This window comes from Mobula birostris, chromosome 11 (genome assembly GCF_030028105.1).
Source record: "Mobula birostris isolate sMobBir1 chromosome 11, sMobBir1.hap1, whole genome shotgun sequence".
Lineage (NCBI taxonomy): Eukaryota > Metazoa > Chordata > Chondrichthyes > Myliobatiformes > Myliobatidae > Mobula > Mobula birostris.
This window is the reverse complement of record NC_092380.1, coordinates 4,985,289-5,001,044: the sequence shown is the minus strand read 5'-3', so window position 1 is coordinate 5,001,044 and position 15,756 is coordinate 4,985,289. Positions and strand designations below refer to the sequence as shown.

General features: G+C 42.3%; 1 protein-coding gene across 2 annotated transcripts in view; it reads right to left on the bottom strand.

Annotated features, from left to right (window-relative positions):
- akt1s1 (AKT1 substrate 1 (proline-rich)) overlaps positions 1–15,756 on the bottom strand; it is a 49,989-nt gene that overhangs the window by 15,283 nt on the left and 18,950 nt on the right. For both annotated transcript variants that reach the window (XM_072271523.1, XM_072271522.1), the window contains exon 2: positions 5,530–6,019. In XM_072271523.1, the coding sequence (XP_072127624.1) occupies positions 5,530–6,001 (472 nt within the window). In that variant the 5' untranslated portion in view covers positions 6,002–6,019. The remainder of the gene's footprint in view (positions 1–5,529; positions 6,020–15,756) is intronic.

Sequence of the window (15,756 nt, the reverse complement as noted above, 5' to 3'; positions counted from 1 at the left end):
CACTCACTCAACATGATGGGTGTACATGCAGCCAAGCAGGATACAATGTTGGTCACGTTTTTTTGGAACCATCGAAGCTCTCTGCGTGTTTTTCTCTCGTTCAACACAGCGCTGGGAAAAACTCAAAAACGCTGTGCCTGTGGTTGTTAAGTCGGAGTCCGAAACCAGGTGGAGTGCAAGGACAGAAGCAGTGAAGCTCGTCAACAAGTAACTTGAGGAGATACTTCAAGTTCTCCAGGACACAGCAGACAATGAAAGCGAGACCAGTGAAACAAGAAGTGACGCAAGGCAGCTGTACAACCGCATGTTGAGTTATGATTTTCTGATTTTGCTAGGATTTTGGAACAAAGTACTCATTCGCATTGACCGTATTCAAAAGAGGCTGCAGGATCCTAGCATGAACTTCCACAATGTTGCCCTGGATGTGAAAGCCCTTCCTGATCCAGGAAAAGGGGACATCAAAATAGATGTGAACACAAACTCAAGAAAAAAAACTATATATAAAAACAGACAATACAAAAAAAAAAAAAGGCCCAAGTGAACATTCATCCCCGAGATAATGCAAAGGCTTCACACAGCATAGGACTTAAAGCATTTTGCATTTGTCTTTACAGTTGAAGAAATACTCCATTAGTCCCAAGTAATGCAGGGAAGGCATTAATTGTCATGCCATGAGAATTCATACTGGGTGAACAAATAGAGCCAATAACCAATACATTTCCATCCCAGGATTTTAAGAGCAGCAAACAGTATGGTGGACGTGTATGTATAATCTTCTGGAGAAGTGAGCTTTCCAATCTTCTGGTAATATGATACCTCTGTTCAAAAAGGGAAACAGGCAACAGCGAGATAGCCTAAAAGCCAATTAACCCAATTTCAGTTGTTGAGAAGAATGTGGAAAGGAATATGGAAGTGTATCGAAGAGACTGAACCTGATGTTTGGACGACGATTTAGGCTAGACTGAAAAGGTCAGGGTGTTGGGGTCCCAGGCGAGGGACAGGCGAGTTCAGCTCGCTGCTCTGCTCTGAACTAAGGGTCTGGGGACGGACTCCTTTTGTGGACTTCAGTTCAGAATCCCATTTGCTTGTGGTTATTGTTTGCATGATTTGTTTTTTTCCCCCTCTCTCCACGCATCAGGTGTTTGATGGCCTTTTTTTTTTAAAAAAAAAGGGTTCTTTTGGGTTTTTTTGTTTCATGGCTGCCAAGGAGATGAATCTCAAGGTCATATAATGTATACATAATTTGATAATAAATGTACTTCGAACTTTGAGGTAAAAAAGCCTACCTGGGGAAAAAATATCAAACTAATCAAGTTAGTACAACTTCATAAAGCAGAGATAGTGTACAACTAACAGAACATTCAAGGAAACTTCAGAGGATAAAGGGAATGAGGAATGTATTTGGACTTCTTGAAGGCATTCAATTTCCATCAAAAGGTGGTCATATCAGAGACCAAGGTGTTTGAATCAACATATTAGCATGGAGGACAGACGTGCCAACTACAAGGAAGCAGCAAGGTGGTAATTTTCAACCTAGCAACCTGTAAATAATGGTACAAGGAACAGTAGTGTAACCACAACTGCACTATCCACCTGTAAGCTAAATGTGGCCACTCAGTGTATGTTTGTGGTCTTCTGCTGCTATAACCCATCCATTGCAAGGTTGGATGTGCTGTGTGTTCAGAGATGCTCTTGTGCACACCATTGTTGTAATGTGTGGTTATGTCAGCTTAAACCAGTCTGGCCACTCACAGAATCTGAATCAGGTTTAATATCACTGGCATATGTCGTGAAACTTCTTGTTTTACAGCAGAAGATTTCCTCCAACCTCTCCCACTAACAAGGGATTTTTGCTCAAAGAACTGCCCCGATTAGATTTTCTTCTGCACCATTCTCTGTAAACGCTGGAGACTATTATGTATGAAAATCCCAGGAGATCAGCAGTTTCTGAGATACTCAAACCACCCAATCTAGCACTAACAATCATTCCATGGTCAAAGTCACTTAAATCACATTTCCTCCCCATTCTGAAGTTTGGTCTGAACAACAACTGAACCTCTTCACCATGTCTGCATTCTTTTATGTGTTGAGTTGCTGCCACATGATTGGCCGATTAGATATTTGTATTAATGAGGTGTAGACATACTTAATATAGTAAAGTGGCCACCTAGTGTACAAATGTAAGGAATTCTACAGCAACTGTTCAATACTATACTATGATTATATTTGGAGTGTTGTGAACAATTTTGATCCTCCTCAAATTTAAAGTTATTTGCATGGAGGGAAGGTTCTCCAAATAAATAAATAAAAGGTGCGGAGGGGTTACCCTATGAGGAAAGGTTAAACATGATGGGACAATTTAGATGGAGAGGTGATCTTATTGAAACATACACAGTTTATGAAAGGGTGAAAGGGCACTAGACAGGGCAAATGGTGTGAGGACTTCCTTTCATAGGAGAGTCCAAATCCAGAGGGCAAGGTCTCACATCAGAGGGAGCCCACTTAAAAATTAAGGTGAGGAAGAATTTAACTCAGAAGGCTGCAAGTTTTTGAAACTCTTTGCATAAGGGCTGTGGACACACAGTCTTAAATTCAAGGACGTGATAGATGGATGTAATCAATTAAGAGGGCTATTGGGATAAAGGGAAGGAAACCTGACTGTAGGAATGTCAGATCATGACCCTAAGGTCTTAAGAGTTAACTGTTCCTCCATTTTATGATCTAATTGCATATTAAAAACACAAGGTATAGTGGAGAAAGTCCAAAGTTTTACTAGGAAATGAACAAGGATTATTTTTGGTTAGAAGGGGTACTTTTGGACCCAACCTCACAGAAATTGGGAGAGGGAGGGCCAGTCAGCAGGAATATGGCTGGTCAAAGATCATGGTTAACCAACTACATAGCTCTATTTAAATCTGGCTCATACTGAAATGGCACATAGGGTACTGTAGCCCAGAGTTCATCACAATCTTCAGAAACTTGACCCAGTGTTATGCAGCTTGCATTCTATCTCATGTCAGGGAAACCCCATTCAATGCAGACAGGACACACGCAGTTGAGGAATAGGCCACATGGCTCAGTTGCTGCAGAGACACTGGAGATCCATAATGTCTGTGCACATTCTAACAACATGACATCATTTTTCTTCTCTGGGTCATTTGCTTTCTGAATGGGAAATCTGGATCAAATCTCAATTCACAGCTGGTCGGTCGGTTTAACACAAGACAGTTCCCTTGGGAAGTTCACAGTACACAAATATCTAGCTCTGCATACAAAGGCAGTGAAGGTTAAAACTTCACGGTAGCATAGCAGATGGTGCAACACTATTACAACTCAGGGCAGAGTTTAGAGTTCATTTCCGGCGTCCTCTGTAAGCAAGTTTGTATGTTCCTTCCTGTTGTAATGTTTCCTCTGGGTGCTCCGGTTTCCTCCCACATTCCAAAAGAGTATGGCTAGAATTAGTGGATTGTGGCCATGCTATGTTGTTACCAGAAGTGTAGCAACACTTGCAGGCTACCCATCTTTGATCTGTGATGGTCATTGACACAATGCATTTCACTCTATGTTGTACATGTGACATACAAAGCTAATATCTTTAGCTTTTGAGATGCAGGGTCATGGTTTCCCAAAGACGAAGTGCTTGATCAAGCCTTGCGACTGGTATATTTGGTTCTGGACATCAGGGAGTGTACCTGTGAAATATTGGATCTTTGTTTCCTTGAGTGAACTAGTGGGGTGTTGGTTTAATGACTCACCAGAAAGATTTCAAAAGAGTTGTGCCTTCTTGGCATTGCACTGGAGAGTCAAAGACTTTTTTTTCCCCCCCCCTCTCTTCTTCACTCACTAGGGGATCAACCAAGTATGGTACCCAAACTACAGTGAAGCTGCACCAGAGCAGAGTTCTGTCCACACTCTTGTATGGGACAGAATGCTGTTACACGACAGAGAAAGACCTTGCCAAGTATTCGTCATCCCACACCATGAGCCTCCTGAAGATTTCCCGTATTTTCTGGCCAAAAGAGATCTCCAACTACACCCTACTCCTTCAGTATCGCCAAGAGAACATGGCCACAATCATCATGGTGAAACATTAGATGACGGATTGGGGACATGATGAGAAGACAGGCCAACTCCATCAAGACAGCACTTCATTTGATCCCTGAAGGACTGAGGAAATGTGGGAGACCAAAGACAACTGTAGAGATAGACATGAGGACTCTGAACCTGACCTGGGGCAAAATAGAGAAGGTGGCCAAGGACAGAGAGATGGAGGTCCATCATTGCTGCCCTAAATGCCAACAGGGTAACAGGCACAGCAGCAGCATTATTTTGTTTGGGAGACATTTGAGGGAGGGGGAGATGATGTCAAAAATAAACCAAAATATTGCTTTAAATGGAAAATAAGGTACAGGTCTATGGATTGTGAAGAAATATCTTGCATGCAGATTGACTGCCCAGCAAGGACTTTGGAGAGAACAGTGAAATTGAAGGTATTAGCATTGTTTTGACAAATGAGTTGAAGAGATAATGTGGTCCTTGCTCAGTGGTTTTACATTAGAATGGTCTTTCTCATGGGTTTCAATTGTTTTAAGAAATGGCCAGGGTACATAACAGATGCTGACAGAGATACCTCTTAAAGATCAGCTTTATTTGTCATATGTACCTCAAAGCATAGTGAAATGTGGCCTTTGTGTCAAATCATATCAGTGAGGATTGTGCTGAGTAACCTAGCCTGCAAGTGTTGCCGTATGTACTTCTGGCAACAAGATAACTTGCACTCAACTCACGAACCCGTATGTCTTTGGAATATAGATAGAAAATGGAGCACTGGAAGAATCCCACAGTCACAGGGAGACAATACAAACTCCTTGCAGACAGCCAAAGTCAAATTTATTAGCATAGTATGTACATATATTACAATATGCTACCTTGAGATTCATTTTCTTGTGGCATTCACAGAATTTATGAAAAAATATATGCAAATAAAAGACTGACAAACTAATTGCAAAAGGCACCAAATTGTGGAAATAAAAAAATAAATAAAAGTATAAGTATAAAGTATAACACGGAGAGCATAAGTTGTAAAGAGTCCTTGAAAGCGAGTCCATAGGTTATGAAATCAGTTCAGTGTTGAGATGAGTGAAGTTATCCATGCTGGTTCAGGAGCCTGATGGTTGAAGGGCAATAACTGTTCCTAAACCTGGTGGTGTGGGACCCAAGGCTCACGTACCTCTTGCCTGATAGTAGTAGAGAGAAGGGTGTATGGCCTGGATGGTGGGGCCCTTGAGAATACATGCTACTTTCTTGGGGCAGTGCTCCATTAAATGTGTTCACTGGTCAGGACAGTGGCAGAATTGAACCTGGGTCGCTGGTGCTGTAAAGCATTATGCCAACCACTATGCTACCATGTCACCCCTTCCTTTTCTCCTAAGTACCCTCTGTTTGACCTTTCATCCACACAATAAGACAATGTGATTTTTGCATATGAAGTCTACTCAGTGTAAGCATTGCTACTATGTGGTTCTTTACCTGAAGGGTCATCCAAATTACATCTGTCCACTTCCCTTTCACTTTCAGAGGCCGTTCTCTCGTCAGTCTCTGCAGCTCCAGAGTCACATTCCATCGCTGGTCTCAGTTTTGTTGAGCTCTGACTATCAGACGATAAGCTCCCCTTGCCATAGATGGATGGGTAGCTCTTGGAGAAGGAGTCCTCAGCACTGCTTTCATCCTCCTTTGTGTCTTTTGCATTGCCACGCTCGGGGATGGCACAGCTGGTGTAGGTAGAGGTCTTGTGGAAAACAGCAATATCGTCCAGGTAGTGCTTGGTGGCATCTGAGAGGGTCCCAGTGCCATGGACCACATAGGCAAGGTTCGATTGCAGCTTTGGCCGGTAAGCAGTCAACAAGGCAACATCATTGCCCGTTTGCTGACGATACTTGTCCACTGCACAGACTAGAGAGTCCCAACTCTCTCGGTGGTTATCAAGCATGTCAGTCATCATTGTAGTAGGTGTAGTTGCCTGTGGGATAACAGAAAGACAAGACAGTAGGATTAGAAGTGTGTGTCAAGACAACAATGGTAAGGTTTCAGCTACAGTATCTTATTTAATTCTGACTACCACATTGGAGGATGCCTTTTTGAAATAAAGCAGCTACATTTCATCAGTTTAAGGAGATTTGGTTTGTCACTTTAAACACTTGAAAACTTCTATAGATGTACGGTGGAGAGCATTCTGTTAGGTCGCATCATTGTCTGGCATGGGGGGTATCAAAAGCTACAGAAAGTTGTAAAATTAGAACAAAAAAGGTTGAAGCATGACTTTCATGAAGCAGACAAGGGCAAACTGTTTCTGATGGTCAGAGGACAGGATGGAGCATTCAACAGGAAACAATATATATATATATATATATATATATATATATATATACACACACACACACACACACACACACACACACATATACACACACACACACATAAGGTTGTTATGATCTCCACTGATCGTGGACTTCAGAAAGGGTAAGATGAGGGAACACACACCAGTCCTCAGAGGGATCAGAAGTGGAAAGAGCCTCAGAGGGATCAGAAGTGGAAAGAGTGAGCAAGTTACTGGTCGTCAACATCTAAGGATCTATCCTGCCCTACATATTGATGCAGATGTAAAGATGACACAACAGCAGGTGTACGTACTTCATGAGTTTGAGGAGATTTGGCATGTCACCGACACTCATGAATTTCTACAGGTGAACGGTGGAGAGCATTCTAACTGGCTGTGTCACCATCTGGTGTGTGGGGGGGGGGGGGGAAGGAGGCTACTGTACAGGATTGAAATAAGCTGCAGAGTTGTAAACTCAGTCAGCTCTATCAAGCATGGGCATTGGTCTCCATAATAGCCAGTACATCTTCAAGGGGCAATACCTCAAAGAGGCAGCATCCATCATTTAAGGACTCCCATCACCTAGGACATGCCTTGTTCCAATCAATGAGATTGGAGGTATGGGTTGTAGAGTTGCCCTGCCCCATGAAAAAAAAGCACACAGTCAGGTTATGGACAGAACCTGCTCTTCTCAAAAAAGATCTGTTTACATGCACCATGCCTCGATCAAAACCACTTTGAGGACCTTATAAGAATTGTAGAGATGTATGAAGCTGGAAAAGGCTCCAGAAGCATTTCTAAAGACCTGAGTGTTCACCAGTCCACAGTAAGAGATTGTGTACTAATGGAGCAAATTTAGTACCTTTGCTACTCTCCCTAGGAGTAGGTGTCCTGCAAAGGTTGCAGCAAGAGCACGAAGTGCAATGCTGGAGGAGGTGAAAAAGAACCCAAGGGCAACAGTAAAAGACCTACAGAAATCTCTGGAACTTGCTAACGTCTCTGTTCAAGTGTTCACTACAAGAAAAACACCGAACAAAAACAGTGTTCACGGAAGGACCCTGAGGAAACAACTGCTCTCCGAGGAAAAAAAAAATAAACAGACAAACAGTGTTGCACGTCTAAAGTTTGCAAAAGACTTCTGGGACAATGTTCTGTGGATATAGGAGACAAAAGTTGAACTTCTTGGCAGAAATGCACACCACTATATTTGGAGGAAAAAAAGGGAACACTGCACACCAACACCAAAACCTCATCCCAACTGTGAAGCATGGTGGAAGGAACATCATGGTTTTGTGCTCCTTTGCTCCCTCAGGGCCTGGGCAGCCTGCAACCGAAGAGGGAACAACAAATTCAAAATTGTATCATGACATTTTACAGGAGGATGTCAGGGTAGTGGCCTATCACCTGAAGCTTAATAGAAGTTGGATGATGCCACAAGATAATGATCTGACACAGAATAATTTAAAAAGAAAATTTCTATTTTGAAGTGGCCAAGTCAGAGTCCAGACCTTAACCCAATGGAGATGCTGTGGCATGTCCCGAAGAGGGCTGTTCATGTAAAATATCCCAGAAATATTGATGAACTGAAATAGTTTTGTATGGAGGAATGGTCTAAAATTCCTCCTCATCATTGTGCAAGGCTGATCAGCAGCTACAGAAAATGTTTGGTGGAGGTTATTGCTGCTAAGGAGGTTCTACCAGTTTTTTTTTTAAAAAAAAAAACAGGAGTTCACACACTTTTTCCCAGTGTGGATTGTGAATGATTAGTCAATGTGTTCAATAACAACATGAAAAGTACAACTGTTTGTGTGTTATTAGTTTAGGCAGATTGTGTTTGTCTGATATCGTGACTTAGATAAAGATCAGACATTTTATGTGTAATTAATGCAGAAAACCAGAAATTGCAAAGGGTTCACAAACTTTTTCTTACAAATGTACATACAGTGTCATGCAAAAGCTTGTGCACCCCGGTTAAAATTTATGTTACTGTGAATAGTTGAGTAGATGAACTGATCTCCAAAAGTCATAAAGTTAAAGATGAAACATTCTTTTCAACATTTTAAGCAAGATTAGTGTATTATTTTTGTTTTGTACAATTTTAGACTGGGGGGGGAGGGAGGAGAAAAAGGAAAGGAGCACCATGCAAAAGTTTGGGCACCCCAAGAGATTTGAGCTCTCAGATAACCTTTACAAAGGTCTCAGACCTTAATTAGCTTGTTCGGGCTATGGCTTGTTCACAGTCATCGTTAGGAAAAGCCAGGTGATGCAAATTTCAAAGCTTTATAAATACCCTGACTCATCAAACCTTATCCCAACAATCAGCAGACATAGGCTCCTCTAAGCAGCTGCATAGCACTCTGAAAATTAAAAATAAATGATGCCCATAAAGCAGGAGAAGGCTATAAGAAGATAGCAAAACATTTTCAGGTAGCCATTTTCTCAGTTTGTAATGTAACTAAGAAATCACCATTAACAGGAATGGTGGAGGTCAAGTTGAGGCCTGGAAAACCAAGAAAACTTTGAGAGAACTGCTTGTAGGATTGCTAGAAAGGCAAACCCGTTTGACTGCAAAAAACCTTCAGGAAGATTTAGCAGACTCTGGAGTGGTGGTGCACTGTTCTACTGTGCAGCGACACCTGCACAAATATGACAATCATGGAAGAGTTATCAGAAGAAAACCTTTCCTGTGTCCTCACCACAAAATTCCACGTCAGAAGTTTGCAAAGGAACATCTAAATAAGCTTGATGCATTTTGGAAATAAGTCCTGTGGACTGATGAAGTTAAAATAGAACTTTTTGGCTGCAATGAGCAAAGGTATGTTTGGAGAAAAAAGGGTGCAGAATTTCATGAAAAGAACACCTCTCCAACAGTTAAGCATGGGGGTGGATCGATCATGCACGGGGAGTATTTCACTGGTAGAGGGATGAATGAATTCAATTAAATACCAACAAATTCTAGAAGCAAACATCACACCATCTATAAAAAAGCTGAAGATGAAAAGAGGATGGCATCTACAACAGGATAATGATCCTAAACACACCTCAAAATCCACAATGGACTATCTCAAAGGTGCAAGCTGAAGGTTTTGCCATGGCTCTCACAGTCCCCCATCCTAAACATATCGAAAATCTGCGGATAGACCTCAAAAGAGCAGTGCATGCAAGACGGCCCAAGAATCTCGCAGAACTCGAAGCCTTTTGCAAGGAAGAATGGGTGAAAATCTCCCAAACAAGAATTGAAAGACCCTTAGCTGGCTACAGAAAGCGTTTACAAGCTGTGATACTTGCCAAAGGGGGTGTTACTAAGTACTGACCATGCAGGGTGCCCAAACTTTTGCTTCGGGCCCTTTTCCTTTTTTGCTATTTTGAAACTGTAAAAGATAGACAAAGTAATCTTGCTTAAAATATTTTAAAAATGTGTCATCTTTAACTTTATGCCTTTTGGAAATCAGGTCATCTTTTACTTGCCTAGCTATTCACAGTAACAGAAATTTTGACCAGGGGTGCCCAAACTTTTGCATGCCACTGTGGAGGCACCATTCCATCCAAAAGTTTTTGAGTTGCCCCCTCAAGTAGCACCAGTTGCTTGGGTTTTAACAACGGTTGAAGAGGGTGAGGCTGTGAGATCAGACTCTCAAACTAAGCAGCCAATAACTTAGGACAGAACCAGGTTTCTCAATCCAGAGCGCAAGTAATAATTCTGTACACAGGACGTCTGTGAAAGCTCGGTCTGAAGGCTCAGCTGAAACCTATTTTTTTTTTTTTTTTGAAATTGAGGGAATTATGGGGTTAGTATGAGAATGTGGCACTGAGTCAAAAGAATAGCCATAATCTTGAAAAGCAGGGCACACTGAATGATTTACTTGTTTTTAAGATCAACACACACATACAATGTTGGAGGTATTCAGCAGGTCAGACAGTATCTACGGAAATGAACAAACATATTGGACTGAGACCCTCGTTCAGGGCTGGAAAGGAAGGGGGAAAAGATCCCAGAATAACAAGGTGGAGGGTGGGGGGAGGAGGGAAAGAGGCTGGCTGGAAGGTGATGGATGAAGCTAGGTGGTTGGGAAAGGTCAAGGGCTAGAGAAGAAGGAATCTGATGGGAGCAGAGAGTGGACCATAGTGGAAAAGAGGGAAGGAGGAGGGGCCCCAGGGGCAAGAAATATGCAGATAAGTAGTAGTAGAAGGTTAGAGTGGGGAACAGAGGGAGGGGGAGGAATTTGGTTCCCAGAAGGAGAAATCAATATTCATTCCATCAGGTTGAAGGTTACCCAGATAGAATACAAGGTGTTGCTCCACCTTGAAGGTGGCCTTGTCTTGGCACATTTACCCAATTGGTCCCTGCTTTGCCCAGCAAGTTAGCTGCCACGCTCCCAAGCACGCCACTGAATCTGGCATTCCAATGCTTATCACAACCAGCTGAGAAAGAGGCCTACTGACCCACCACACACAAGCCAACTGTGAAGTACCAATCAAAACTAATCTCATTAATCAGCACTTTGTCTGAAAGCAGGAGAAAATAGTGTACAAGTGCAAGATGCTTCTAATTTCCAAGGAGTGAAAAAGATTGTTACTGCCAGCAAGTGGTATAGTGGCATCAGCACTGGACTTTGAGGCAAATGGTCTCAGGTTTGAATCCAGCTGGCTCTTTGCACACTTTCCATTTGTGCTGGGTTGAGCATTGAGCTAGAAACTTGGCCTCATTAAAAAACAAACAAAATGCTAAAAAGACAAGGATACACTACAAGGCACAGAAGAGAACAAAAAGACTGTTTCTTGTTTGTGTCTGACACCAGACCATGAATCTAGGATAAATACAAGAATGCATGACCTGACATGGCTATCAAATGACTTGTAGATAATACTTATTTAGAGGTACAGCATGATAATTGGCCCAACCCCCCAAATGCAGCCATGTGACCAATTAACCTGGGAATGTGGGAGGAAACCCATGCGTTCATAAGACCATAAGATATAGGAGCTGAAGTAGGTCATTCGGCTTATCAAGTCTGTTCCACCATTCAATCATGGCTGATCCAATTCTTCCAATCATCCCCACTCCCCTGCCTTCACCCCATACCCTTTGATGCCCTGGCTAATCAAGAACCTATCTCTGCCTTAAATACTCCCAATGACTTGGCCCCCACAGCCACTTGTGGCAACAAATTCCACAGATTTATCACCCTCTATTATTTAACTATTTATGGTTCTATTACTATTATTTATGGTGCAACTGTAATGAAAACCAATTTCCCCCAGGATCAATAAAGTATGACTATGACTAACTAAAGTAATTTCCCTGCATCTCAGTTCTAAATGGACGTCCTTCAATCCTGAAGTCGGGCCTACTTGTCCTAGACTCTCCTACCTTGGGAAATAGGGAGAATGTACGAACTGCTTGCAGGCTGTGGTGGAATTGAACCTGCAATTGCTGATGCTGTAATAGCATTACTGCCACAATATTTAATTTTCCTCTTTCCATTTTCAAATTGTGATTAGCACGTCTCTAGTTGCAGAACTGTCAGTTTTAGATACAACCAAACTGGAAAACTAGCATTATAGTGGAAAGTATCCTGGTTTATATACAGAATCTTTTAAGTTCCACCCCACCAGGTTCAAGAACAGCTATGAAGTGGCATGGGACTGCAGTGATTAGGCACAATGCTTCACAGTACCAGCGACACAGGTTCAATTCCTGCCGCAGACGGTAAGGAGTTTGCATGTTCTCCCTGTGACTGCATGGGCTCCAACACCACGCCCCCCCCCCCCCAAGTGCTCTGGTTTCCACTTACAGTCCAAACACGCACAAGTTAGTAGGTTAATCGATTATTTTATGTTGTCTCATTATTAGGCTAGAATTAAATTGGGGTGCTGAGCGACGTGGCTGGAAGGACCTATTCCACACTATCTCAATGGATAAATAATTTTCCTTTCAAGCATTCAATTTTTCAATCAATCAGCCAGAAAAAATTCTCACCACAATAGTTTAGCAATACTGATTGATCATATTAATCTCCTTGCACCAAAATGGACCTGGCTTTTTTTTTGTGGGCAAACAGTGGCGCCCCACACAGTTGTTCGAACTGCGCCTTGTAAGGCATGAAAATGTCCGATGCTGGCCTCTCAGGTCTGAGTCGATGTCGTCTTTTTTTTTTTTTTTTTTTTTTTTTTTTTTTTTGAGTCAAATGTTTTTATTCTTCCCTATACACAATTTTTACAAGTCTTTATGAAAGGCCCAAAATGTGAACCGTTTATGCACTTCTCTTGCCGCCTGACTTGTTGAGTTCCACCAGCAGGTCCAGCAGCATTTATTGTACTTTATTTAGAAATATGGCACAGAACAGACCCTTCCGGCCCAGCGAGCTACTCTGCCCAGGACATTTTACAATGACCAATTAACCTACTAACTGGACTGTGGGCGAAAACTAGCACACACACTCACAGGAAGGACGTATGTACGAACTCCTTACAGGTGGTATTCGGAATTGAATTCCAAACTCTTGACACCCCAAGCTGTAATAACTTTGCATTAACCACTTTGCTACTGTGACATTCCATTTTGTGTGTGTTGCTGTATAATTTATGCTAATGTTTTTGGGACTATTTATGACAAACAAACCTATTAAAGAAAGCACAGAAAAGATTATGGCAGCCATGCATTCATTTTGGTTAAGCTGCCCAAATAGACCCACTTCCAGCTCTTTACCCCTCACCTTAATTTAGACTTCAATAATATATTCATTTCTGTTTTATTTATTATTTATTGAGATACAGCATGCTCTTTGAGCCACGCCACCCAGCAATCCCCCAGTTTAATTCTAGCCTAATCACAGGACAATTTACAATGATCAGTTAGCCTACCAACTGGTACATCTTTGGACTATGGGAGGAAACCATAGCACCCAGAGGAAACACTGCGGTCCGGGGAGAACGTACAAACTTCTTAAAGGCAGCAACAGGAAATTAACCTGCACCACTACACTACCATGCCGCCCAAAAGTGTCAGTATTGAATCTGCCTGAACCTTCCTTTCTCCCTGTCTGCTGTTTAACATATTATACAACTGTTTCTTTTATTATAATAGTGCCAGTAACATTATACTGTCTTACAAAAGCAAGCATCTCACACTCTATGTCATCCTGTCAATCTTCAGCACGACTTTGACTAATATTATTTTGTGACCGCAAGTGCTGGGTCGTAACTATGCATGCTGTGTGTGACTGTATGAGACGTGTTCTGCGCCTTGGCCCCAGAGGAACAATGTTTCATTTAGCTGCATACATGTGTATGGTTGAATGACAATAAACTTGAAGTTGAGAGTTTGTAATGAAGATAATACTTATTTAGAGTTACAGTATGGTAACAGGCCTGCAAGCACAAAGAGCATGTGTCGACCAGTAACATCCATGTGACCAACTAACCTACCAACTTGTGAGCCTTTGGAATATGGGAGGAAACCCAAGGTCCCAGGGGAAACCCACAGGGAGACTGTACAAACTCTTACAGACAGCAAAGTATACTGAACCCAGGTCGTTGGCTGCTGTATTAGCAGTCAAAGTACATTTATTATCGAAGTGTGTATACATTAAACAACTTTGAGATTCACCTTTTTACAGGCAACCACAAAACCAAGACCCTGCAAAACAAATCATAAAAAGACTGTCAAACATGTAATCTGCAGTGAGAAAAAAAATCATGCAAACAATAAATAGAAGCAAATAGTGTTCCAAACTGAAGACCATAAAGACAGTCCGTCCACAGAAACTTAGTTCAGCGCAGAGCCGAGTAAACATCATGGAGCAGCAAACTGAACCTGCCCATCCCTCGCCTCAGGCCCTGACCTTCTAAACTGGTCCAGCACCTAAATCATCGCCCAAACATCGGGTTCTGTTGCTTCGACACACTCTGGGGCCTGGACCACACCAACTAGTACAGTACCATGCTGTCCTGGTAACGCCAATGATAGGAAATGACAATATCAAAATTAAGGAACAGACCAGAGACAATTGCCATTGGCAGTTTAGCAAGTATCTGGCTGAACATACATAGACATACTGGAGGGGCTAATGCATTAAAATGATGTTGCCACCTAGTCCATTTCATTGCATATACACTCAGTGGTCACTTTATTAGGTACAGGAGTGGAGCTGGTGTGGCCCTCTGCTGCTGTAGCCCACTCATTTCAAAGTTTGATGTGTTGTGTGTTCAGAGATGCTCGCTAGACACTACCGTTGTAACGAGTGGTTACTTGGAGTTACTGCAAGCTTGAACAATTCTGGCCATTCTCCTCTAACCTCTCTCATTAACAAAGCATTTTCACCCATAGAACTGCCCATTACTTGATTTTTTTTCCTGACGAAGGGTCTCGACCCAAAACGTCGACTGTACCTCTTCCTAGAGATGCTACCTGGCCTGCTGCGTTCACCAGCAACTTTGTGTGTTACTTGATTTTTTTTAATGTTTATCTCACCATTCTCTGTAAACTCTAGTGCAAGGGTTCGCAACTCTTTTTATGCCATTAACTGAGGACACCATGGACACCAGATTGGAAACCCCTGCTCTAGAGACCATTGTGTGTGTGTGTGTGTGTGTATATATATATATAGAAAAAAAATCAGAACTTCTGAGATACTCAAACCACCCCATCTGGCACCAACAATCATTGCACAGTCAAAGACACTTAGATCACATTCCTTCCCCATTCTAATGTTTGGTCTGAACAACAGAACCTCTTGACCATGTCGGCATGCTTTTATGCACTGAGTTGCTGCCACATAATTGGCTGATTAGATATTTGCATTAATGTGTACAGGTGTACTGTACTTAATAAAGTGGCCACTGAGTGAATTTAGTTAGTTCTTAGTATTCTTGGGAACTTCCTAGTATTAAATATATTTAATACTAGCATTAAAGACATATAAACAGGAATTCTGCAGATGCTGGAAATTCAAGCAACACACATGAAAGTTGCTGGTGAACGCAGCAGGCCAGGCAGCATCTGTAGGAAGAGGTGCAGTTGAGGTTTCAGGCCGAGACCCTTCGTCAGGACTAACTGAAAGAAGAGTAAGAGATTTGAAAGTTGGAGGGAGGAGGGGGAGATCCAAAATGATAGGAGAAGACAGGAGGGGGAGGGATGGAGCCAAGAGCTGGACAGGTGATAGGCAAAAGGGATACGAGAGGATCATGGGACAGGAGGTCCAGGAAGACAAGACAAGGAGGGTGGGGGGGGGTGGGGGAGGAGAACCCAGAGGATGGGCAAGGGGTATATTCAGAGGGACAGAGGGAGAAAAAGGAGAGTGAGAGAAAGAATGTGTATAAAAATAAGTAACAGATGGGGTATGAGGGGGAGGTGGGGCATTAGCAGAAGTTAGAGAAGT